This window comes from Aulonocara stuartgranti (assembly GCF_965226115.1).
Source record: "Aulonocara stuartgranti genome assembly, chromosome: 22".
In the NCBI taxonomy this organism is placed as follows: domain Eukaryota; kingdom Metazoa; phylum Chordata; class Actinopteri; order Cichliformes; family Cichlidae; genus Aulonocara; species Aulonocara stuartgranti.
The window spans coordinates 24,245,164-24,268,649 of NC_138957.1; the positions used below are offsets into that span (position 1 = coordinate 24,245,164).

The window sequence follows — 23,486 nt, forward strand, 5'->3', positions numbered from 1 at the left end:
TGCCAGCCAGACCGTGACATAAAGAGCCTATGACCTAAAGGTTTAGGTGCATACATGCAAACTGCAAACATGAGACAGTGGTAAAATCTAACCATGTACTTCTAGTTAAGTATGTTTTGAAGAATTTGCAAGTTTTCACCCACCTTAAAAAAACCTTGTTTACAAGGCAAGGTTTTCTAGCGCAGTGTTGTATGCAGTTTTTTATGTTATAATAAATTTAGTGCATGAAGTTGAGTGTTTTACAAATGAGGCACTAAACTTATTAATTGAATAAACAACAACCAGACTGGCTGTAAAGGCCTTGAACATCAATACATGGAAACATTAATTTACTCCCTCCAGCTAAAGTCATGACATATGAATGATAATATTATGCATGTCTTGTAGCCTTTCACTTCAGTTTTTACTTTTGATACTTCAGCTGATACAATGAAGATGATAGATGCACATATGCGTACATAATTTTAGAGCATCTTTTAGTGCAGTTCTGTTGAGGTCTTTTTTTTCTATTATTAGTGTTACCTTAATAAAACTCTTGAATACTTCCTCCAGTCATTTCCTGTGATTTGTATCTTAAACTGTCTCTGCTGCATACCTCCAAATAGTTTCCTTGTAGATGCATGACTTCATTATTTCTATAATCCTAGCTACAAGGTTCTAGGGTGACATTCACTATGCAGCATTTGCATGACGTATGTCTTTCTGAAGAAACAACTTACATTAGAGCACACATGGCTGGAGCTGGACACTAAAAATGTCTGTTTGTAACCACTAGATGGCACATATCTGTAATTATAGTGTTAAAAATTGGTCTGAGTGAGTGTGATTAAATCCACTCCAGTTGTACTGAACAAACAGTTTTGTGTGTATCACAGCTGGATATGACACAGGATGTGGTGACCATGGATACTCCCTCCATTATTTGGTAAATGTGAGTGAGTGAATAAGATCGAGAAAAAGGCGACAGGAAGATGTGTGACTCATGATTTCCACACAGTGAAGAAGGATGGCACAATGTTTAAAAATGCTGTGAATGATGGTGACAGTGAATTCTAACCTATCATCTGCTTTCAGCTGCGCTTTGAAGTTGTTAATTACAGGACTAAACAACGCCCAGACCAATGCCAGAAATATCTAATTCAAGTTATGCAACAGGCCACACGGACAGGGAGAAACAAACATGCAAACAGAGTTGCCACAGTGCAGCTTTTTTTCTTTTCTTCCTTCCTTCCTTTGCTTTTTTTTTGGACTCTGTGACTTTGGTTTTGGGGACATGACTATGAGTCACAGCCTCTCTGCAAAATTGTAAAGAAGAGTGGATCCACTCACAACCATAACAATCAGTGCTAGTGAGTCACTGTCCCCGTGTTTTTACTTTAACATAATGTGCATCTCAAACAAGTCAATAAAAAAGAAAATTTTTAATTACATACAAAAGAAACACACCAGAAATTAGTTGGTACAATTAAGGGTTCCTGCGATGCACGTTTTGCTTAAAAGATACGTAACTGTTCATTTCTTTGGTCCTATTGTGCCAAGCGGTAAGTTTTTAAAAAGAGGAAGTGGGTTTGGTCATCCTGTTAGAAAAGTCAAAAAGAATTTTAATGCATTTGTAGAAAAACGGCATTTACATAATAGCACAAATGCTTCAAAATCATGTATGAAATCTTGTAAAGATCAAAGTTTCTTATTCGGGGCAAAATTACTTCTAAAATCTCTAAAAGCAGATCAAACATTTGTCCCATGACTCCACCACCAAAAGTCACAAGAAACTCGTTTATGACGGAATGAAATGTACGAACCAAACTGTGGACTTTCTTTTACAGAATTAACAAAAGTGACTTTCAAATGGAGCACAAAACGTGATTCAGTTCACATGTAAATGCTGCTTCCCTCCTTTCATCAGCAAAAGCCTCGAAGAGAGATGTCACAAAATGCTGCTCATGGGGTTTCCCCAAAATATAGTCACATAAAGTCAATCAAATGGGTGAAATAAAAAACTGTAAATCAACAATAAACATAACATTTTTATAGTCTTGAATCCATCACTGCAAAAAGGGTATTTTGTAAGACTGTTACATGACCATTATTTATTTAATTTACTTTAATAGTCTCATGCAAAGAGTCCTCTTAAAGACACAGCACCCCAAACTTTACATTTCATATTTTATTGTCTTTTGTTCTGCAGCAATTCCAGATTCAAAAGCAGTCCTGAGATCATAACGTCAGAAACATTTTGTAAGACATGCTGCAAGTTTTTAGAATTCTCCAAATCCTCAAATTCAAACATTCACTGTAACAGCACACGAGTGTCGTGTTTGTTAAAGAATATGTTTTAAAAAATGAAGGAAGGAGGAGTGGTTGGAGATGAAAGGAGCATTCTAGAGGGAGGGGGGAGGGATACTGGGTGTGGTGATGTATAAAGCATCTTTGCCACCCATTGGTTCATCACAACAGCTCTACCAAGATCAACAGTAGCCTCCAATTGTCTTAAACCTCAGCACTGGTGAGTAGAAAATCCTACAAGTGCTTTTTTTGTTTGTTATCTGCTTTTATTTGCTCGCTCTGGAAACCTTTCCTGGGTTTTCTTGATTGTTTGTTTGTTCATTTTGATCAAGCAATGCTCATTACAGTTAGTTTTGTATGAATGCACATTAAGAATTAGCAGAAAAGTATTGATGAACTGCAAAGTTTGTCACATCCATGTGGACTTTAATGTTTAAACTTCTCTTCTTGCTTATGAAACTTGATGCTGCAAAAGACTGAGCTCATTTTGTCTGAATCCCACTAACTTGTTTGGAAACTCATTTTTACGGATGCATTAAAGGGTTTTTTTGGTTAGCAGCACCCCTCGATTCTCACCTTTAACTGCAACCTAATTGAGGAATGAGGTTTTGTGCTCTCTTTCCTTGTAACTCCCTTCGGTTTCCAAACTCTCTGATGCCAAAGTTTCCTCAGCTTAGTGTTCCCTAAAGAGGGGAAAGCACTGTATGACTCACAACATAACCACTAGCAAATCTCTTGGGTTTATACAGTCAAGTGGAAAGAACGCATAATTTAGATATACTATGTTAGAAGAACAGACATCTGATGTTGCTTTGGGGACTTTAATTAAGCTGCAACCTGCTTCCTTATCTCCTTCTGCTGTTGCCATAACAATGTCCTGTGTCACTTGGCAGAGACGCTACATTAGAGACCGCTGAAAAGGGAAATAAGAGTGGTGGGGCCCAGGTGGATATCTTGAGTTTATTTTTATCAAGCTCCACTGAGAACCCAGAGAAACTTTGGCAAAGACAAACAGTAATATCAGCCACTGTTTTCTGCTATGACCTCCAGTATGCACTTGCACATGCATATGTTTTACTGCATGTTTACATATATAATTCCAGAATTTAAATATATTAGCAATTTAATTTGCAGAAGTGGTTCAAAAGTAACTGAAAGGAGCTTCATTGCATCATTATTTTAGGCAAACCTAAAATGGACCTCACAGGGTTAAACGACTCAATCTCTTTCACTCTGGTTTTACCAAACAGGCCCTGCCTATTCCCCTTTTTCTCCCTCGTTTACTTCTAAATAATTCCTCGTGTTCCAAATATCAATGATGTCCTTTGTTAAGATCCTACATTTGACCACAATACCACGTGATTCAGCCTAATCTGCACCAGATAATGAGTCATAGCAGAATTATGTGTAAACGTTATTCAGAGGAGGCATCTTTCTTTAATCAGTGTGGATTTCCTGTATAAACAAATACCACTGCAGTCTCAGACGTAACATTTTGTTTTCCTTCTGTCTCCCTAAACTAGCCCTAATCATGTCTGACATCCAGAAGGCTATGGCACTGCTCATTGGCGCCTTTCATAAATACTCTGGCAAGGAGGGAGACAAACTCACCCTAAGCAAGGGAGAGCTGAAGGAACTTCTTCAAAATGAGCTTGGAGACATATTTGGCGTGAGTGGTCTCTATCCTCCCTCTATCTCACACCCAGTAGGTTGCCTGAAAACACTGCCATACTGATGCAGAGCTTTTACTTTGAGAGAGTGGAAAATACACAGATTTTCCCCTGTGGTTTGCGCAACTATTTGGGCAGAAGTAGGCTGAGCAGTTCTTTGTTTTATGATCACTTAGTGTCTAAATTCAAGCTAACACTTTTCTCCATTGCAGAAATCCACTGACAAGGCAAAACTGGACAAGATCTTCAAGGATCTGGACGCAAACGCGGACGGCACTGTGGATTTTCAAGAGTATGTCACGCTGGTCGCCTGCCTCACTATGCTCTGCAACGATTTCTTCACCGAAAAATAAGGATCCAAGCGCCACCTTGCGGCCAACTGAGAGAGCTGCCGTTCGGTGACAGGAAGTGTCCCTTGACAGCTTTTTTGAAAAAGATATAAACACAAATATATGACACTGAATTCAAACTTGTACTGAAATCCAAAATGAAATAAATCTTTTTTTTTCTCTCTCTGAAAGACTAGAGTTGCATTTTGTGCATTCTTTAACTGGGAGAACTATTTGTTCCAGTATTGAGCAATTGCAGAATCTTTGGAAGGCTTATGATAACAAGAATGTTTGCCTCGGAAATCAAAATCTTTCTATCAGCAGAGTTCATGCTTTGCAGCTGAAGTATCGTCTAAGTTTCCTAAAGTGTCTTCAGGAAAGGAGCAATACCACTGCAAGTTCTGACAGGAAGGATGTCACCAACGCTGACAGAGATGCAGAACTGAAAATATCTACCAGAGCAGGCTTTTTGAAGTTGCACTGAAGAAACTTTTGAAAGAAGCAAGAACACAAGCCTGATCTCACTAATAAAAAGTGAACTTCTTAAGCAAAACATCCTTATTATTATTATTATTAACCTTTATTTAACCAGGAAAAGTCCCATTGAGATTAAAAACCTCTTTTGCAAGGGAGTCCTGGCCAAGAGGCGACAACACGTTAAAATTACAAAGTTACATACATATTATAAATAACAATTACATTTTAAAAACATTTTTCTCCGGCTCTCTCAATCTGGACTTAAAAGCATTTAATGAAATAAATGCTTAAATTTAACACACTCTGGGTTTCAGTTTGGCAAAACACATGTTGCATGAAGTTACTTTAATACTAGCAACTCATTTGAGCCCCAAGCCTTGAATCATTTGGGGTCTCAGAAAACTTTAGGTTTGTTTTTTTAGGGGTTTTTTTTCCTTCTGAAGCTTTAATAGTCTGAGGGCCTAAAGTGATGTTACGATACCCATGGCCATTGTTGAATCAGTTTATTGACTTTATGACACGTTTCTGCTTGTGCTGCTATTATGTTACATTTTAGCCAACTCCATTACTCTGTAATTGTAGTTTGAAGTCACATATTCTTGCTTTAACTCAGGTTTCAAAGTCGTCTGCAATAACTTTACAGAGACACAGCAGGTAAAATAAGTACAGAGCACATCCCCGGTTTTCTAAGTAAATATATTTCTAAAGGCGTTTTTCTGCCCACCAGATGTTGGTAACAACCCATTCAGTTCACATGCGCAACAAAAAAAAAAAAATCACACAATGAATTAAGATATGTGTAATCTTCAGAAATGACACAGGGGGGAAGTATTGAATGCATGAAGAAACATTTCATGTGTGGATGTGATCGGTTGTTACTGACATCTGGTGAGAATTTCACATCAATAACACCTTTAGAAATATGTTTACTTAGAAAAGTGGTGACATGTTCAACACTTATTTTAACCACTGTACTTTTTTGATTGTTTGAATTAGCTACTCTGCCTTGGTCACTAGTTATTCTTCAAAAATAGGGTGCTGTGCAAAAGTCTTAAGTCAACCTCCATTTCTTCATATTTTGCTTCCAAACAGCCAGACTTTTTTCAGTCTTGAACAATAGTGCTTCAGACTTTCTGAAAGTGTCCCTGGCCTTTGAGTGGCTCCAAAGCCTCATTAGAAATATTCTCAGTGGAAGGAAGCTATAAAGAAGTCATTCTTAAGATAGGAAAACAAGGAGAAAAGACTGCTATATACTAAATTACACAAATATTAGAGGGGGACGGTATCTTGCAACAAAACTGTGATGGACAATAGAGAGAAAAACAACACACAAAATATTTTTAATGTTATTAAAGAGACCTGGAGAGCTAATCCTGAAGACTACTTAAAGAATTGACTAGAAAGCTTCCCTAATATGCCAAAGAATAAAGGTGGTCATACCAAAGGGTTTTTTTTATCATTCAAACTCTGTTTTTGTTGTATGTGATGTATTGTCTTAGAAAAAACATAAAGGACATGGACATACAGCACATGACTCCACATGACACATTGCATGTGTAACATTTAAGTAACTCCTGTAAGACTGAGAATGAATTAATACTTGGGGCATAATATAGCATTCCTGTTTATTTCATAGCTTTTGTTTCATAGTTGCATAGTGTGTGTTGCACTGCTGCATATACAAACCCATGATTCAGTATTTGTAAAACCACATTTAGCAGCAATAACTTGAAGTAATCACTTTATCTATTTAGTATGACTTCATCGGTTTCTTGCACTGCTGTGGAGGAATTTTGGCCTACTCATCTTTACAATGTTGCTTCAGTGCATTGAGGTTTGTGGGCATTTGTTTTTGCACAGCCTTCTTAAAGTGCCACTACAATATTTTTATCTGGCTGAGGTCTGGACTTTGACTGTGTCATTGTAACACTTTGAGTCTTTTCTTTTTCATTTATTCTGTTGGAGATTTGCTGCTGTTCTTATATTTATTGTCCTGTTGCATGATCCAGTTTCAGCCAAGCTTCAGCTGTCAGACAATTGGCTTCTCAATTGACTCGAGAATACTTTGGTATACAGACGAGTTCTTAGTCAACTTAATGACTGCAAGGTGGCCAAGTCTTGTGGCTGTAAAACAAGCCCAATCACAATCATCACAATCAGTGGTTATGCACCTGCGTCTGTCTCTCTAACACAAAAAAAAAAAAGAGTCACACCACTAATTAGAAGCTGGAGATTTCAAACATCATTACTTGAAAAACAAGACTTCATTAATTATTTTAAAAAGCAATGGGCAATGTATTTCGATAACAGGAAAGATAGTAATGCGAGGAAAATATCTTACTGTTCACATAAGATAAATGTAGCGAGTAAAAGCCACCGAGTAACCACTAAGGGCCTCTGTACTACTCGTGCAAACTTTCAGCCCCAAAGCTCTTACAGGAACGAACCCAGAATAAACGGGACAAGAGGGTAAGTATAAGCGAGATACGTTACAGTTTATTATTTTAAAAGAAAACACAAAGGGTTTGCAATAGGCCTAAAACATCACAATAAAAAGGTCACTAAAGACCACAATATAGTCTTATTGGTGCAACCTGCCAGCAATGCAACTATCACCCGAGGGCTTGCTCTCCCCGGCGGTCCCAGATGTTCGCTGCTTTAAAAGAAACAAATCCACCCCAAATAAATACGAGCCCAACAGAGCACTTATCGCATGCACTAAGTGTTTTAGTTCAGGCAATAATTGGTGGCACTAAAATCACTCTTAATAAAACTTATTCACCGCAAATCCACACAGAGCACCTCTAAAAGATCTAATTCCCCTAAGGTAAGAGCCCAGCTCAGGGATTGCACATTGCCGGACTAATATTGCACCAGCCCAGTAGAAATAAAAACAAACCCAGCATAAAAAAATCGGTTTTAAAGGATGACCCTACTCTAAAACCAACTTAGGAGAAAAATGCAACGAAAAGGAGGAGGAGGAAAAAACAGTGACAAATTCACATGTGCAGCCTGTCCTGCAGGAGGCAATACAATATAAGCAACGTTATGAGGGCCCTCGCACCCCAGCGCATCGAGCCACGCCCAACACCTCCACCCATCACGTCCAATCTGATGTCACATTGATGGAATTCATGCGTAGAACCACGAGCTAAGATTTCATCTCATTCAATGCTGATTATAGTCGTCCCACTAGGTGGCGCTCTAACCATTACTGACAAATCGCTTTTTTAGCAGCAAAAAGAATTTTCTGGCACAACTTCACCTGCTTCCAAGGTGCATGGAGAGGACAAAAGAATTCACAAAGCAGGAACTCCAGCAACACTTGAGGGAAGATGAACAACTTTAATAATAGACCTATTATTAAAGTTGTTCATCTTCCCTCAAGTGTTGCTGGAGTTCCTGCTTTGTGAAATTGCTTTTTTTAAACATTTCTGAGCTTGACTCTTGACTCATGTCTGCGACGTTTGGGAGAGATTGGACATTGTGTTTTTGAGTGACAGCAGATTACTGCTCTTTGGTGAGTGATTGAAACTCCACGTGCTGCCATGACCACCCCGTTTCCCTAAACATAAAAAGCTTTGCAATTTAGCACCACAAAGGTCTTTAGGTTCCATGCACCAGAGATCACGTCATTTTGATGAAATCCCAAGGAAGAGTTAGTCAAAGTATGAGGCCTGAAAAGAGGGGAAAATGTCGCCAAAATTATAGTAGTTTTCGGGTAATAAGCCACTACTTTTTTCCCACACTGTGAACACTGCGGCTGATCACCTCTTCACTGGGGTGAAGAATTTGGGCTGCTGGGGCATGGAGGTACAAGAATAAATCAATGTACATGTGACCCGTGGTAGGTACCTATTTAAAATAGGACAGAGCCGTAGGCGCACAGTCAGTTTAAAAGAGTTTAATTTTTAATACAAAATAAAAGAAACAGTGTAACAGCAGCACCTAAAAACAATTAAAAACGTTACCTTATTAAAAAAACCGATAAAACTGTACGATTGCCCGTGAGGCAGGACAAGCGCTGCGGGGAACAGTTTAAAAACAAATCGACATAGCACACAGGTTAAAAATGGACGGCAACTCACACATGACCCCAAATGGGTAAAACACTATAGAAAAAAAGGCAAATCTTCGGTGCCGTCTTCACTCGGGCCCCCCGCTGTGCATGCAAGAGCGGGGAGACAAAAAAAAAGGATTTGTTTTCCCTGCAGCGCCTTCACCGCCTGCGAATCAATCTGTGGTGCCTACTGATACAGAAAAAGTAAAACAAAAAAACAAAACCATCGACAGCCGCAGCAGTCTGTCGGCTTACACCAGTTTAAAACAAATTAAAACACTGATGTGTCGGGTCCTTTGCCCGCAGCCAGAAATCCACCTGGCAAAGCAGCAGCTCGGTACTCTGTGAATAAAAGGCAGGAGATCACTAGCTGGACAATAAAACACAGGAATATTCCTCCACTGAATTGGTTTTGTTACCTGTCCACAAGTTCGTGTCACACCCTAATAAATGTGGGTCAGTGGCGATGAAGTCCACTATACCGTTCTCACGGGAGCAATGTTTCCCACCTACAAGGGTGCAAATAACTGTAAACCTCTGCCAACAGCCAGAGCTCAAGTGGTACATTTTTGTGTAACCTACCCTTCTAACAGAAGTTTAGGGGAGGACGCGTATCAGACTTTCATAGTTAAGAAACACCAACTTGCCCAACTCGGACCAAGCACTCGCAGCTTCAGGTTTGCAAAGGAATACCCAATTGCCCACACCTGCGCTTATGAAAGGAGCGAAGACCAGCTCCGCCCACCAGGGGCGGTCCCAAGTCTCCAGGTCTCACCTGTCACATACACATCATATTCATATGAGTACGGTTCTATTAACCACCATGCTGTACAGCAGCGGTCCCCAACCTTTTTGCGCCACAGATCAGTTTATGTCAGACACGGAGCGGCCTTTAAGGTATCGCGGATAAATACAACCACATAAAATGATCCGACCAAGACAAAAACTGTGGCATCGTGAATGTACTGTGTAATTGTGTAACTTTATTAGCAGCGTCCTCCTGAAAATGTGCCAAATTGAGAGTAACATCCTCCTCTCTGCCGCTTAATGCTCTCTTGTCGCTATGGTAACGTGTAAATATTTCTTTCAAAATAAGACGCACAACTACAACAAGGGAAAAGACCCAGGGAAATCGAGTTAACAATTAAAAACCCTGAAAACCATAAATTTCACCGCGGAGCCTCCACTCTCGTGGCCTGGTACCAAACGACTCACAGACCGCTGCTGTACAGAACCTGTGATGTCCAGACGGTATTCCTCTGGTGTTGAAAACTTTTGGGTTTAGTGATTAACATAGTTGCCATGGTTTCCTTTCTTCTCTTATTTGTTGTGTGTGATCAGGACAATTCTGGGGAAGATGGGCCTGCAGGGGAAAGTCACCCCCTTGCAGGCCAGAAGACATGAGATAAGTTTAAAGAATACAAAGTATGTATGTGTGTTATCAAGAAGATAATTCTTATGAACACAAGTTAATAAATGTGCAATTACTAAGAGTTGTTGTAGTGTTGTTATTTGCTTGCTGTCATTTTTGATTTCCTCTGCCTTTAGGATTGCAAGTATCCAGGCTCAGGAGAGGGGGTCAGTGGGAAGCCCACTGATGCTACTTGGCCCTGGTTTGCCACCTCATGCATGAGGTGATAGGACAGATGCCTTCCATTAAGCCTCCTGTCCTAATGTCCTCTCTCCCTAAGGACAATCCAGGGCCAAGCACAGCAGTGGGTGACCAAAACGACAGCGATGACGAAGCGAGTCAGCCACTTACGACAGGGAGAAAGAGGAAAAGAGATGATGAGCTGCTAGACCTCATCAGAGAGGACATGAGGCAGCAAAGAGAGGCTGAGGAGAGGAGAGCAGGGAGAGGATGGACAGACTGTTTTCACTTCTAGAAAGACTAGTTCCCAAATGAGTTATGTATTGAGAAATGTATTTATTTGAATATATTTGTTACATTGTTATATGTGTTGCATTGGTTTAAAGGTTTTATGTTATTAATAAATTGATTCAAACAAACAGTAATTGTCACTGAACTCAATTTGATTTACAGGCATTTTTATGGAAGAAATATAGTATCATCAGAATTCAAGTATTTTTAGACATTGAATTTATGACACTGAATTTTTATCCTCCAAATTTCCCTCCAAAAATATTCACCTGCAAAAATTCACCTGCAAAAAATTCACCTGCAAAAATTCACCTGAAAAAAATTCACCTGCAAAAATTCACCTGCAAAAATTCAACTGCAAAAGTGATGAACTTTAATGACCCAAGCCAGAGCAATCAGCACCAGATCGAGTCGAGTGGCTCTCGGCCAATTAAATTACGCTGTTTGATCACATGACACCGTTAGCCAGCAGTTTGTCTCCTAAAAGAGAGCTGTTTAGAGGTGAGTGATTAAGTTTTTCTCCTAAATAGAGATCATTACAGAACGCCTAGTCCTACTTAAAATCCCATTTATTTATTTTTTATCATCTACTCGAACTAAGGAAAACGTTTGACTAACTCAAAGACAATTTCCACGCCTCCCATGCCTGTCTGCAGAAGCAGTTTTGAATTTAGGAGCACCAAGATGGCAGCGGCAAACCCTGGCGGCTCTCCGGTGAGTATATATTTTTTTTTATCTTCAAGTTTGTCTTTTGAAACCTTAATTTTATTTAAATCCGTTGCTCACGTATAAAGTACACAGACGGGGTCTTTGCTCAACTCGTCTGAGGCGTGTCTCACTAAGCGCTACATGCTAGCATCCTGCTAACCGAGCTACCCTTTACATGCTGTGCTTTAGAAAATAGGATACTCGTTAAAAAAAAATACTCCGCAGATATTGATAGATAGACGAACACTGCAAATATAATGTTGGAAACGAGAACGGCCTTTGGTGAAGGGGTAAAATACACCATGAATAAAGCCATAGAGTGAATGGCTGCCATGATTGCAGAACAGCCTGATTTAATGACAAGAATGGGGAAGAGTGAGGTGAAGTGAACCAAAGCCACAAAACACGGTCAGACAAGGCGGCAAAAGGGCAGTGATCTGTCCGTCAGTATGAAGTTGGTGTGTGCTTTGGTGAACAAAAACTCCAGACCGGTAGCAGGAAGATGGGAGACTCGTGTTTCACTGGAATAGTGGTGAATTAAAACATCCTTTGTTGGGGACATTTCGGTGTAAATGCATCCATACAGGCAAGACAGAGGCAGACCAGACAGTGAAGAAAACAAGGCAAACATTAGAAATATTAAAACGGAAATATAGGATTGAGTTGAGGCCCTTGCAGGCTACCCACAATTTCCCCAAACTGAGCCACCCATTAAGAAATTCATTCTCACTGTTTCATAAACAAAAGGGATTAAATTTGACAATATCAAATTTAATTTTCTGACCTTTTCATAAATGAAACACGCTGCCAGGCAATCTGTTTTCGTTTTTTTTTCATCCATTCAGAGTATTCGTTGGGAACACTGAACTCAATCATTTCCAGCTTTCTTCATTAAGTTTTGGTTTGGCTTTGTTCTCAAAAACATTTAAATAAAACAGATAAAATAGAAAATAAAGCTTTTTCTCTTGCGAGCTCAATTTTTACTGTGCTATTAAAACAAAAGATGTAAGAAAATAATAAATAAAATCCTAACCAGAAAATCAAAATACTGCAACAAATGGCATGAATTAAAAAATATACTTTTTTCAAAGAACCATAAGGAAATATGATAAAATAAACATTGGAATCTTATAGCCTAAGAATATTCAGTTAACGTAACTAACCTTGTGTTTTTAACTCACTTTTTGTTGGTGATTTAAAAATTACAAAAATAATTCTACTTTTTCCTCTCCTTTAGGATCTTCTCCTACATCATATTCTTCTGAGACTGCGTTCACGTTTAGAACATTGTCTTGAACACCTTCCCCTGGATCTGGACTTTTTAGATTTCATTTGCACCCAGGAACTAGTTTCTCTACAAGCTTTGTCTGGTCAAGTAGATGCATTATGTAGTTTACATACTCTGATAAACAGAGAAAAGGATAAAATGAATCTACATAGTGCTGTCATTCAGTTTGAGTGGGGACCTACTGGGCGACTAAGAATGGCTCTTTCCCCCCATCATCTTAACAGTCTTCTGGAACTGAACTTGTCCATCCCAGCCATTGCTAAAATTTTGGGAATGTCAAGAAGCACAGTATTCCGACGCATGAATGAGTTCAATCTTTCAGTCAAAGCACTCTATAGCAGCCTGTCAGATGAAGAGTTGGACCAATGCATTACAGACATAAAATCCAGGCAGCCTCACGCTGGATACCAGATACCGGATTTCAAATGTTTATTTGCATGACGCACAAACAGACACAATTGAAAGGTACAAATGTGTTGTGCATGAAACGAATTCAAACGTGGTGCAGATGTGTGTCACAAGTTGATCTGGCTGTAGGCTGTGGCACTTGGCCAGAGGTGGCGCTGGTTGATTCGAGTCCATGTTAGTGCACACAGCATTTACATTTATGTGTCACGGCTGCACAGCAGTCGTGTGGTGTATTGAAAAAAGGATCCAAAATGCAGGTACCGGCTGGGGTGCGAGTGAGTGTTTATTTACAGCAGTGAGAAGGTGACAAAACAGGAAGAGCAGAGCGGGGAGTAAACAAACCTAAACTGGGAAAACTAAAGAACAAAACTTAAACCAAACACTCACGGGAGGAGGAGCGAAATGCACAAAGAGAGATGGCAGAGAGACGCAGAATGAATACCAGGTAACAGAATAATGCAGACTGACATGGAACTAAACAGACGACGCGACAGAGAGCACAGGAAAACACAGGGCTTAAATACACGGGGAGTAATCAGGGAATGGGCCACAGGAGGGAGACACAGCTGGGAGCAATAAGGCTAACGAGACAGGGGAGAGGTAAAACTGAACACACTGACATGAGACATGAACTTTCAGAATAAAACAGGAAACTAACAGACACAGAGAATCAGACAGGACACTGAACTTGACAGGCAGACTCATGAGCAGACACAATAACACCATGGACAGACAGAGGGAACACAGAGAAGTGGGAGCAGGCAGGCAAAGAACAGAAACCTAACAAATGGCAAAATCACAACAGAATACACACTCGGAATGAACAAAAGCATAAGGAAACACAAAACACTGAGTCCTCAGACTCAGGACCATGACAAAAACACTGAGTCCTCAGACTCAGGACCATGACAGTACCCCCCCCCCCCTCAAGGGCTGGCACCAGACAGCCCAACAGAAACACAAAAACAGCCCCAACCCCCCCCCAAAACCAAAAAAAAACAGAAAACGACCCGACCAGGGCGGGCGGTGGGGGCCCAGGACGGAGGGACATAGTCCAAAAAGGCCCAGACGGACAAGGTCAGGGGGCCGACCCGGAGGCCAAAACAGTTCAGTTCCGGGGGCCGACCGTGTGAAAGGCAGCGGCAGTGGGGCAGGTCCGGAGGCCGGCCACGCAGTAGGCAGTGGTGTGGAAACAGTTCTGGGGGCCGACCGTGCGGACAGCAACAGCGGCGTGGAAACAGTTCTGGGGGCCGACCGTGCTCACGACAGCAGTGGCGACAATGCAAGTCCGGAGGCCGGCCACGGTGGCGAAGACTCCCAACATGCGGCCTGGCAGATGACCGACGATGTTGAGGCGGCAGCTGGGGACCAGAAGGCTGCGTGGCCCCCGCAGTACCAGGTGAGAAGGAGGCCGGACCAGACGAGGCAGAGGCAGAGGCCGGACCAGGCGAGGCAGATGGGGAAGCAGAGGCCGGACCAGGCGAGGCAGATGGGGAAGCAGAGGCCGGACCAGGCGAGGCAGATGAGGATGCTGAAGCAGATGCTGGACCAGGCGAGGCAGATGAGGATGCTGAAGCAGATGCTGGGCCAGGCGGTGAGGATGCTGAAGCCGGACCAGGCGGAGGCAAAGCTGAAGCCGGACCAGGCGAAGCGGGTGAAGCTGAAGCAGATGCTGGACCGGGCGAAGCCGATGATGCTGAAGCCGGACCGGACGAAGCCGATGATGCTGAAGCCGGACCGGACGAAGCCGATGATGCTGAAGCCGGATCAGGCGAAGCTGAGGCAGAGGCTGATGAGGAGGCTGCTGCGGGCGAGGATGATGAGACTGCAGCTGGCGAGGATGATGAGTCTTGGGGCTGGACGGGCTCCTCGGGCCCTCCAGCTGACGAGGCAGCAAGCTGGCTAGGTTCTCCTGAACCTCCAGCTGACGAGTCTTGAGGCTGGACGGGCTCCTCGGGCCCTCCAGCTGACGAGGCAGCAAGCTGGCTAGGTTCTCCTGAACCTCCAGCTGACGAGTCTTTAGGCTGGACGGGCTCCTCGGGCCCTCCAGCTGACGACACAGGAAGCTGGGCGGGCTCCTCGGGCCCTCCAGCTGACGAGGCAGGAAGCTGGACGGGCTCCTCGGGCCCTCCAGCTGACGAGGCAGGAAGCTGGACGGGCTCCTCGGGCCCCCCAGCGAAAACAGTCTCAGAACCAGTGGGCACCGGAGCCCCTGGCACACACAGGACAGAACCAGCAGGCGCGGGGACCTCTGGCAGGGACGGAACAGAACCAGCAGGCGCACGGGCCTCTGGCAGGGACGGAACAGAACCAGCAGGCGCACGGGCCTCTGGCAGGGACGGAACAGAACCAGCAGGCACACGGGCCTCTGGCAGGGATGGAACAGAACCAGCAGGCGCACGGGCCTCTGGCAGAGACAGAACAGAACCAGCAGGTGCGGAGACCTCTGGCAGAGACAGAACAGAACCAGCAGGCACACGGGCCTCTGGCAAACACATGGCAGACTGCAGCTGCACAGAGCATTGAGTCTGCTCAGGCAGCGACGGCTGGGTGCGGTCCTCAGCTGGCTTCTTAACCGCCAGGGGTCCAGAGTCTGCTGGGGGCTGAGACCCAGCCTCTGGGGAGGCCCTGGGGCGAGTAACAGTCTCTAAATTAGCCAGTTTCTGAGAAACTAGAGTGGTTTTAATGCGTTTGTCTCTCCGCTCAAAATGGGTGCTAGGAACGGGGTTCAAAATGGGTGGCACAGACACAGCGTCCAGTATGGAGGGAGCGGGTGACCGGGCTAATGGAATAGATGCAGGCTGGGCTAATGAACTGGCTAAAGGCTGATGTACAGGTTGAAGTGAGACTGGAATTGGTGGTGGAGTGGATGAAACACAGTCAGTTACTTGTGAGAGGTTAGTTACCACGAAGGTAGGTAAACACCGTGTACTGTCTTTACCCTCCCCATGAACAGCCCCAGAAAACACAGTCCCAGAAGCACCAGCGTCCTTAAAACTCACCACAGCTGGTTGCACAGGAGTCCCTGAATCCGGCTGTGGGGTGAAGCGCCGGTGGCGCGAATGTTTCCTCCCCACCGCTGACGGCTCCGACAGGCAGGGAAAAACCTCTGGGGGGTCGGGCCGTGAAACCTCCGGTGGGTGAATCTGAGACGGATGCTTTGTGGCGGTCATAGTCCATTGTTGCTGGGCAGAATCCGCTACTTCCCGAGCTTGCACCGCTTCCCGGGCTTTATGCAGCTCAGCGATTAAGTCTGTAAATCCCCGGACCTGGTGGAGATAAGGATTTCCGGCCAGGATAGCCTCAACGGCATTTATCCCCACAACCTTCGCTCGTGCATTGGAGGTGTGGGTTACCCAGTCCACCAGGCGTAGGGCACATGTGAGGTCGCTCTCCCCGGCCAAGACCGCTGGATCCATCTTGTGGTCGCGTCGTACTGTCACGGCTGCACAGCAGTCGTGTGGTGTATTGAAAAAAGGATCCAAAATGCAGGTACCGGCTGGGGTGCGAGTGAGTGTTTATTTACAGCGGTGAGAAGGTGACAAAACAGGAAGAGCAGAGCGGGGAGTAAACAAACCTAAACTGGGAAAACTAAAGAACAAAACTTAAACCAAACACTCACGGGAGGAGGAGCGAAATGCACAAAGAGAGATGGCAGAGAGACGCAGAATGAATACCAGGTAACAGAATAATGCAGACTGACATGGAACTAAACAGACGACGCGACAGAGAGCACAGGAAAACACAGGGCTTAAATACACGGGGAGTAATCAGGGAATGGGCCACAGGAGGGAGACACAGCTGGGAGCAATAAGGCTAACGAGACAGGGGAGAGGTAAAACTGAACACACTGACATGAGACATGAACTTTCAGAATAAAACAGGAAACTAACAGACACAGAGAATCAGACAGGACACTGAACTTGACAGGCAGACTCATGAGCAGACACAATAACACCATGGACAGACAGAGGGAACACAGAGAAGTGGGAGCAGGCAGGCAAAGAACAGAAACCTAACAAATGGCAAAATCACAACAGAATACACACTCGGAATGAACAAAAGCATAAGGAAACACAAAACACTGAGTCCTCAGACTCAGGACCATGACAAAAACACTGAGTCCTCAGACTCAGGACCATGACATTATGTTAGACTACTTTTAATTAACTGCTTTGAATGAAAGAAAAAAAAATCTTGTTCATGACCTGTGTAGTATGTTAACACCAGTGTTGGGACTAACGCGTTCGCGTTACAGTAATCACATTATTGTTGTGGTAACGAGCACGGTAACTAGTTATTATGCCAAAATCAGGAACGCGTTAGTCGTTACTGGGATTTAGATAGGGTCGTTACTCGTTACTTCGTGTGGGGGTTATCGCGGAGCTTCCACAGATTCAGGCCAGCAGGTGGATGACAGAAAGGGGACGCAGAAGGAAGAGAGACCCGAGGTGGCCGCCGGTCCCAACTTCAGGTAAGAAGTTATGACCTGCAGTCTGTCTGGGTCAGATATAAACCAAGTTTAGGTGGAGTTTATTTTCGTTATTCTGACTTTTTCATACTGCGTACTAGCTAGCATGACATACAGCTGGGTGGGTGCTATGATGTTAGTGATGTTGAACTTTATTTTGTTCATAAGGATAATTATTAGAGTTGCCAACCTCCCGTAAAAAACAGAATCGTCCCGTATTCAGAGAAAATATCACGAGTTTTGTACAGGGAGTGCAGAATTATTAGGCAAATGAGTATTTTGTCCACATCATCCTCTTCATGCATGTTGTCTCACTCCAAGCTGTATAGGCTTGAAAGCCTACTACCAATTAAGCATATTAGGTGATGTGCATCTCTGTAATGAGAAGGGGTGTGGTCTAATGACATCAACACCCTATATCAGGTGTGCATAATTATTAGGCAACTTCCTTTCCTTTGGCAAAATGGGTCAAAAGAGGGACTTGACAGGCTCAGAAAAGTCAAAAATAGTGAGATATCTTTCAGAGGGATGCAGCAGTCTCAAAATTGCAAAGCTTCTGAAGCGTGATCATTGAACAATCAAGCTTTTCATTCAAAATAGTCAACAGGGTCGCAAGAAGCGTGTGGAAAAACCAAGGCGCAAAATAACTGCCCATGAACTGAGAAAAGTCAAGCGTGCAGCTGCCAAGATGCCACTTGCCACCAGTTTGGCCATATTTCAGAGCTGCAACATCACTGGAGTGCCCAAAAGCACAAGGTGTGCAATACTCAGAGACATGGCCAAGGTAAGAAAGGCTGAAAGACGACCACCACTGAACAAGACACACAAGCTGAAACGTCAAGACTGGGCCAAGAAATATCTCAAGACTGATTTTTCTAAGGTTTTATGGACTGATGAAATGAGAGTGAGTCTTGATGGGCCAGATGGATGGGCCCGTGGCTGGATTGGTAAAGGGCAGAGAGCTCCAGTCCGACTCAGACGCCAGCAAGGTGGAGGTGGAGTACTGGTTTGGGCTGGTATCATCAAAGATGAGCTTGTGGGGCCTTTTCGGGTTGAGGATGGAGTCAAGCTCAACTCCCAGTCCTACTGCCAGTTTCTGGAAGACACCTTCTTCAAGCAGTGGTACAGGAAGAAGTCTGCATCCTTCAAGAAAAACATGATTTTCATGCAGGACAATGCTCCATCACACGCGTCCAAGCACTCCACAGCGTGGCTGGCAAGAAAGGGTATAAAAGAAGAAAAACTAATGACATGGCCACCTTGTTCACCTGATCTGAACCCCATTGAGAACCTGTGGTCCATCATCAAATGTGAGATTTACAAGGAGGGAAAACAGTACACCTCTCTGAACAGTGTCTGGGAGGCTGTGGTTGCTGCTGCACGCAATGTTGATGGTGAACAGATCAAAACACTGACAGAATCCATGGATGGCAGGCTTTTGAGTGTCCTTGCAAAGAAAGGTGGCTATATTGGTCGCTGATTTGTTTTTGTTTTGTTTTTGAATGTCAGAAATGTATATTTGTGAATGTGGAGATGTTATATTGGTTTCACTGGTAAAAATAAATAATTGAAATGGGTAAATATTTGTTTTTTGTTGAGTTGCCTAATAATTATGCACAGTAATAGTCACCTGCACACACAGATATCCCCCTAAAATAGCTAAAACTAAAAACAAACTAAAAACTACTTCCAAAAACATTCAGCTTTGATATTAATGAGTTTCTTGGGTTCATTGAGAACATGGTTGTTGTTCAATAATAAAATTATTCCTCAAAAATACAACTTGCCTAATAATTCTGCACTCCCTGTATTGATGTAAAAAGTAATGCAGTTTGTCCCGGATTTCAGCTACAATGGAAAAGACACAAAGCTGGAGTTATTCCGTGTTTGCTGCACAGCTGCCTCTTCTTCTCTCACCCTCTCTCTCCTGTTTCTACTTCAATCATGAAAACTGATCAATGATCAGCTGATCGGCTTTTCTTTCTTGTTTGTTTATCGAAAGAAACCATGCCGATGTCGCGTTAAACAACAGCAGCACGTTTAAACTTGATCAGCTGTTGTTAGAATTTATTTAATATTACTTTCTACTATCAGCTGATGTTTGCTGGAGCCACAGCCGTAAAAGCTGCTGGTCATGATATCGGTTTGGTTATCTGGTGAGAGGGAAACATGAAGATGAAACCAGGAAATGTTCTTACCGAGTCATCAGAGCTGAGCATGTGATGGAGAAACAGGTTTACCTTTTAGGTGACATGAATGAGTTGAAGGGAAGTTATGAACTGTTTCTGAGAGACAAATAACACCAGGATCCTTTTTTAAGTAGCTGACAGCTGGTAACTGTGCAGGGGCGGGTCTAGCAAAGTGTTGCCAGGGAGCCAGGTAGGGCATTAACAGGGAGAGGGGGGCACAAGGAAATACTTTTCTTTCTTATTCTCATTTAAAATGTCTAGCTTTTAAAAAATAATTATCTGAATCTTACAACAAGCGATTGATAGATTGATACATATATACCATCAAGACAGTGTACATCACTGTCACAACAGCGTTTGTTTTCATTCAAAGGCTTTATGATTTTTCCTATAATGGCGGGCCAATTTTTTGTCCCAGTCCAGCCCTGTATGCAGCTCATCTGCAGTCTGGTGTTGCCTACATCTTCCTACTCGGAGTGCAGAATTTCAGAGTTCTGAGTACAATCAAAAGCACCACGACTGCAGTTTTTGTGTTCGATGTAAAAAGCGCACATGACGCTGTAACGTAGGCTAGAATCATGGCAGTGGTCAATGACGGTCCAGGCGTGGGATTTCTCTCGTGGAAATATGCACATTATTTTATTTTATTTTCTATTGGTAGGTGGCACAGTGCATTTGTGGCAAGTAAGCAAGCTAGAAGACTGGTAAAGTTATGGAAGCAACACATTAACAAGAGAATTCTGAGTAAAACCAAAGTTACTTTCCCTAGTTACTTTGAAAGTAACGAGTAACTTGAAGTGGCTGAGTTACTTTTGATAGAAGTAACTAGTACTGTAACTAAGTTACTAATTTAAAGTAACTTACCCAACACTGGTTAACACTATTGGAAGTAAAAACTAACAAGCTCTGACTTAAGGCAACACAAGTGAATAAATTAAATAAAAATAAAATAAATATAAATGTAAATATATAAACACTTCTACCTCTGAGTTAAGATGGAACAGGAGGGTATGGAATTAAAACGCTATGTCACCTGACCGTAACTCAGGCGCTGACGGTGAGTCCAGGCCCTTTGAAAAGGTTGTAGGGTGCTTAAAAAACAAAAGGGAGGAGAAAAAAAAAGGGGGTTTGTCGTCTGTGTAAGGGTGCTGTGTTGATCCAAAAGTCAGTCTGTCTCAGTTACTGTGTGGGCTGCACAGTAGGGTGGTTGTCGATGTATCGCCAGGCCTCTTCAACGGAACATAGCCACCTCCTCTCTCCTCCGGCTAAGGTGATACGGAGACGGGCAGGGTATGCCAATGAGGGCCTCAGGCCTCGATTGTAAAGCTCTGCCATTACCTCTCTGTACTCGGCCCTCTGGTTTAAGATTTTGGGGCTGTAATCCTCCACGATGCGAATCGGCTGGTCCGGTAGTTTAGAACACCCCTCCGACGCGTCTCCCTGATAATGAGCTCTTTGGTCTGAAACCTGTGGAAGCGTAGAATCACTGATCGTGGTCGGTCGCCCGGTTTCGGCTTTGGGGCTAATGTATTGTGAGCTCTGTCAAGTTCTGGAGGAGATGGAAGTATGTCATCGCCAAAGATTTCACAGAGGGCAGCGGCGAAAAAGTCAGTTGGGCGGCCACAAAGGTCCTTCAGAGCAGGACTGACTGGGAGAATCACTCACTGGCAGGCATTGCAAAAGCTGGATTGCAGTTCTTGCTGCCATCACAACCAATGACTAGGTTTAGGGGGTGTTATGGCCCAGGCCATAATGTGTTTTGGTGGCTGTTTCTTTTTCTGTGTCTTTAAGTCTTTGCAGGTCCCTGACTGGATAAGCTGACAGCTGCTGATTGGTCCCCTGATCATGTGGTCGCTTTCAAAATCCCTCACCAGCAGTTGTCCCGGGGCAGCAACTGACAGCAGCAGCAGACCTGACCCTGGCCTCCAAACTCTGTGATATTTGTGATTCTCTTGACCTATTGAGTTTGTATATAGTGTGTAATTTAGCCTTCACTTGTAAATAGCACCTTGTAAATAGTCACTGAAGCCGAAAGGGTGAGCTGCCTTGTTGTTTTCTGTATTGTTCCCTCCTGTTTATTCAGTTAGGGAGTTAGGCGTAGCATTTGTCTTTTGTTTGTTCTTTTCATCACGTAGGGTTTAGGTAGCACCTCCTTGACTGATTAAGCTGGTTTTGTTTGTTATTTTGGCCTTTGTTCACCCCGGAGTCACGCTTCAGACAATAAACCACTGTTCATGAAGCAATTGGTTTTCCCTCTGTGTATGGTTTTGGGGACCAGGGCAGGGTCAATCCTTTTCAACTCTTATGTTATGTTCTTGTACCCCTAGACTGGGGCGTAACAGGGGGCAATTGTTTGTTCACACATGGCCGGGTGGGCTTGAATAGCTTTTTCTCCCCCTTGCTAATAATTGAAATCATCATTTAAGAACTTTAAATCATCATACAAAAACGTGCTTTTTGTATTTGTATTATCTTCGTCTAATACTAAAATTAGTTTGATGATCTGAAACATGTAAGTGTGACATATGAAGAAAACTAAGACAGATGGGGCGAATACTTTTACACAACAGTGTTTATACACAGCATGTTTATTATCAGTTAGCTTGGTGAAAGAGAGATACAATCATAAGGTGATAATTCTGACAAAGTCACAGTGCTTACAGAGGCCGCCTGTGCAGAAAATTTAAAAAACTTTATGCAGGAAACCATCTGAACCTTTTTGAAGCAATGCCTGAAAGTCACTGCACTTTAAACTGGGATGCAATTGCTTGGTGTCATAGTCATGATTATTAATTGGGGTAAATGTTGAGTCGGCAGATAAGATCTCATAAATAAAACATTGACTCCCAAAAATATATATGGTATAAAACTGGTTGTAGTCCAGTTTCAAGGTGTGGTTGCTTTCCCACGATAATCTGTGACATGCATGTAAACAACCTCATGTCAAACTAGTTTGACATGTTTCTGTTTTTTTTTTTTTTCCTCAAACAGCCATGTTGTTTGGGTGTGTTTACACTGTGACAAAGTGTTCCTGTTCAGTTGTTAATAAGGACAACTAAGAAGCTCGGTGTGTACCCTCACCTGGTGCAGGCGGGGTGTGCAGGTACACCTCCTCACTGTACTCTCCGTAGCCCGCCTTGTTGCAGCCTCTCACCCGCAGCACGTACACGCTGTCCATTTCCAACCTGTCAATCACAGCGCTGCTTCCACTCACTTCGTCCATTCGCTGCCAGCCCCAGCGTGCAGCAGCCAGTCCTCCTCTGATCCCACCTCTGGACGCTCCTCCTGGTACTACACCACGACGGCGATACTCTACAGAAAAGTGCCAGGATGGTGAAGACTCAGGGGGCAGAGGGCAAGGAAGGAATCAACAAACGCTTTCAGGAGGGACAGTGAGGAAGACTCACAGTTTTTTAAGGACGTATGAAAAAGAAAAATTAATGAATAAAAGATAAGACTGTTTTTAATCTATATTGCTATTGTAATAAAAAGAATATAAACAGCACATTAGTGACATCCCTTCAGTTTTTATTTCCAGATACTGTGCTGTATGTGGGGCTTTCCATATTTCCTTTCACATATTTACATTTGAACCTAGCCAGGGTGTTCCCTGCCTCCTCTCTGATGGATATTTACTTTTATAATAACAGATGCAACAATAAACTGAACTTTCAAATAATGAGTTATGGGTATGCACAAATAGTCCCAGTATGTAATA

General features: G+C 43.1%; 2 protein-coding genes and 2 long non-coding RNA genes across 6 annotated transcripts; 2 read left to right on the forward strand and 2 right to left on the reverse strand.

Moving 5' to 3' along the window:
* Nucleotides 1-2,400: 2,400 nt before the first annotated feature.
* LOC309698553 (ictacalcin-like) lies at nt 2,401-4,476 on the forward strand. Its single transcript, XM_082521076.1, has 3 exons — nt 2,401-2,506; nt 3,810-3,955; nt 4,169-4,476. Exons 2-3 carry the CDS (start codon nt 3,818-3,820, stop codon nt 4,307-4,309), a joined length of 279 nt encoding a protein of 92 aa, XP_082377202.1. The 5' UTR covers nt 2,401-2,506; nt 3,810-3,817; the 3' UTR covers nt 4,310-4,476.
* A 4,175-nt stretch (nt 4,477-8,651) lies between these two features.
* LOC309699581 lies at nt 8,652-10,016 on the reverse strand. Of its 2 annotated transcripts, XR_014274400.1 has the most exons (3): nt 9,405-9,958; nt 9,242-9,331; nt 8,652-9,164 (listed from the first exon to the last, which is right to left on the reverse strand). It is a non-coding gene; the product is annotated as an uncharacterized lncRNA (long non-coding RNA). The 2 variants fall into 2 exon arrangements; XR_014274399.1 differs by having other exon boundaries at nt 8,652-9,331; nt 9,405-10,016.
* A 1,038-nt stretch (nt 10,017-11,054) lies between these two features.
* Nucleotides 11,055-14,049, forward strand: LOC309699590. Of its 2 annotated transcripts, none has more exons than XR_014274406.1 (3): nt 11,055-11,205; nt 11,306-11,418; nt 12,650-14,049. It is a non-coding gene; the product is annotated as an uncharacterized lncRNA (long non-coding RNA). The 2 variants fall into 2 exon arrangements; XR_014274407.1 differs by having other exon boundaries at nt 11,361-11,418; nt 12,650-14,048.
* Nucleotides 14,050-14,281: 232 nt separating this feature from the next.
* On the reverse strand, nt 14,282-23,128 carry LOC309698552 (uncharacterized protein). Its single transcript, XM_082521075.1, has 2 exons — nt 14,724-23,128; nt 14,282-14,469 (listed from the first exon to the last, which is right to left on the reverse strand). The coding sequence occupies exons 1-2, from the start codon at nt 16,525-16,527 to the stop codon at nt 14,369-14,371; spliced, it is 1,905 nt and encodes a 634-aa protein (XP_082377201.1). The 5' UTR covers nt 16,528-23,128; the 3' UTR covers nt 14,282-14,368.
* Nucleotides 23,129-23,486: the final 358 nt, after the last annotated feature.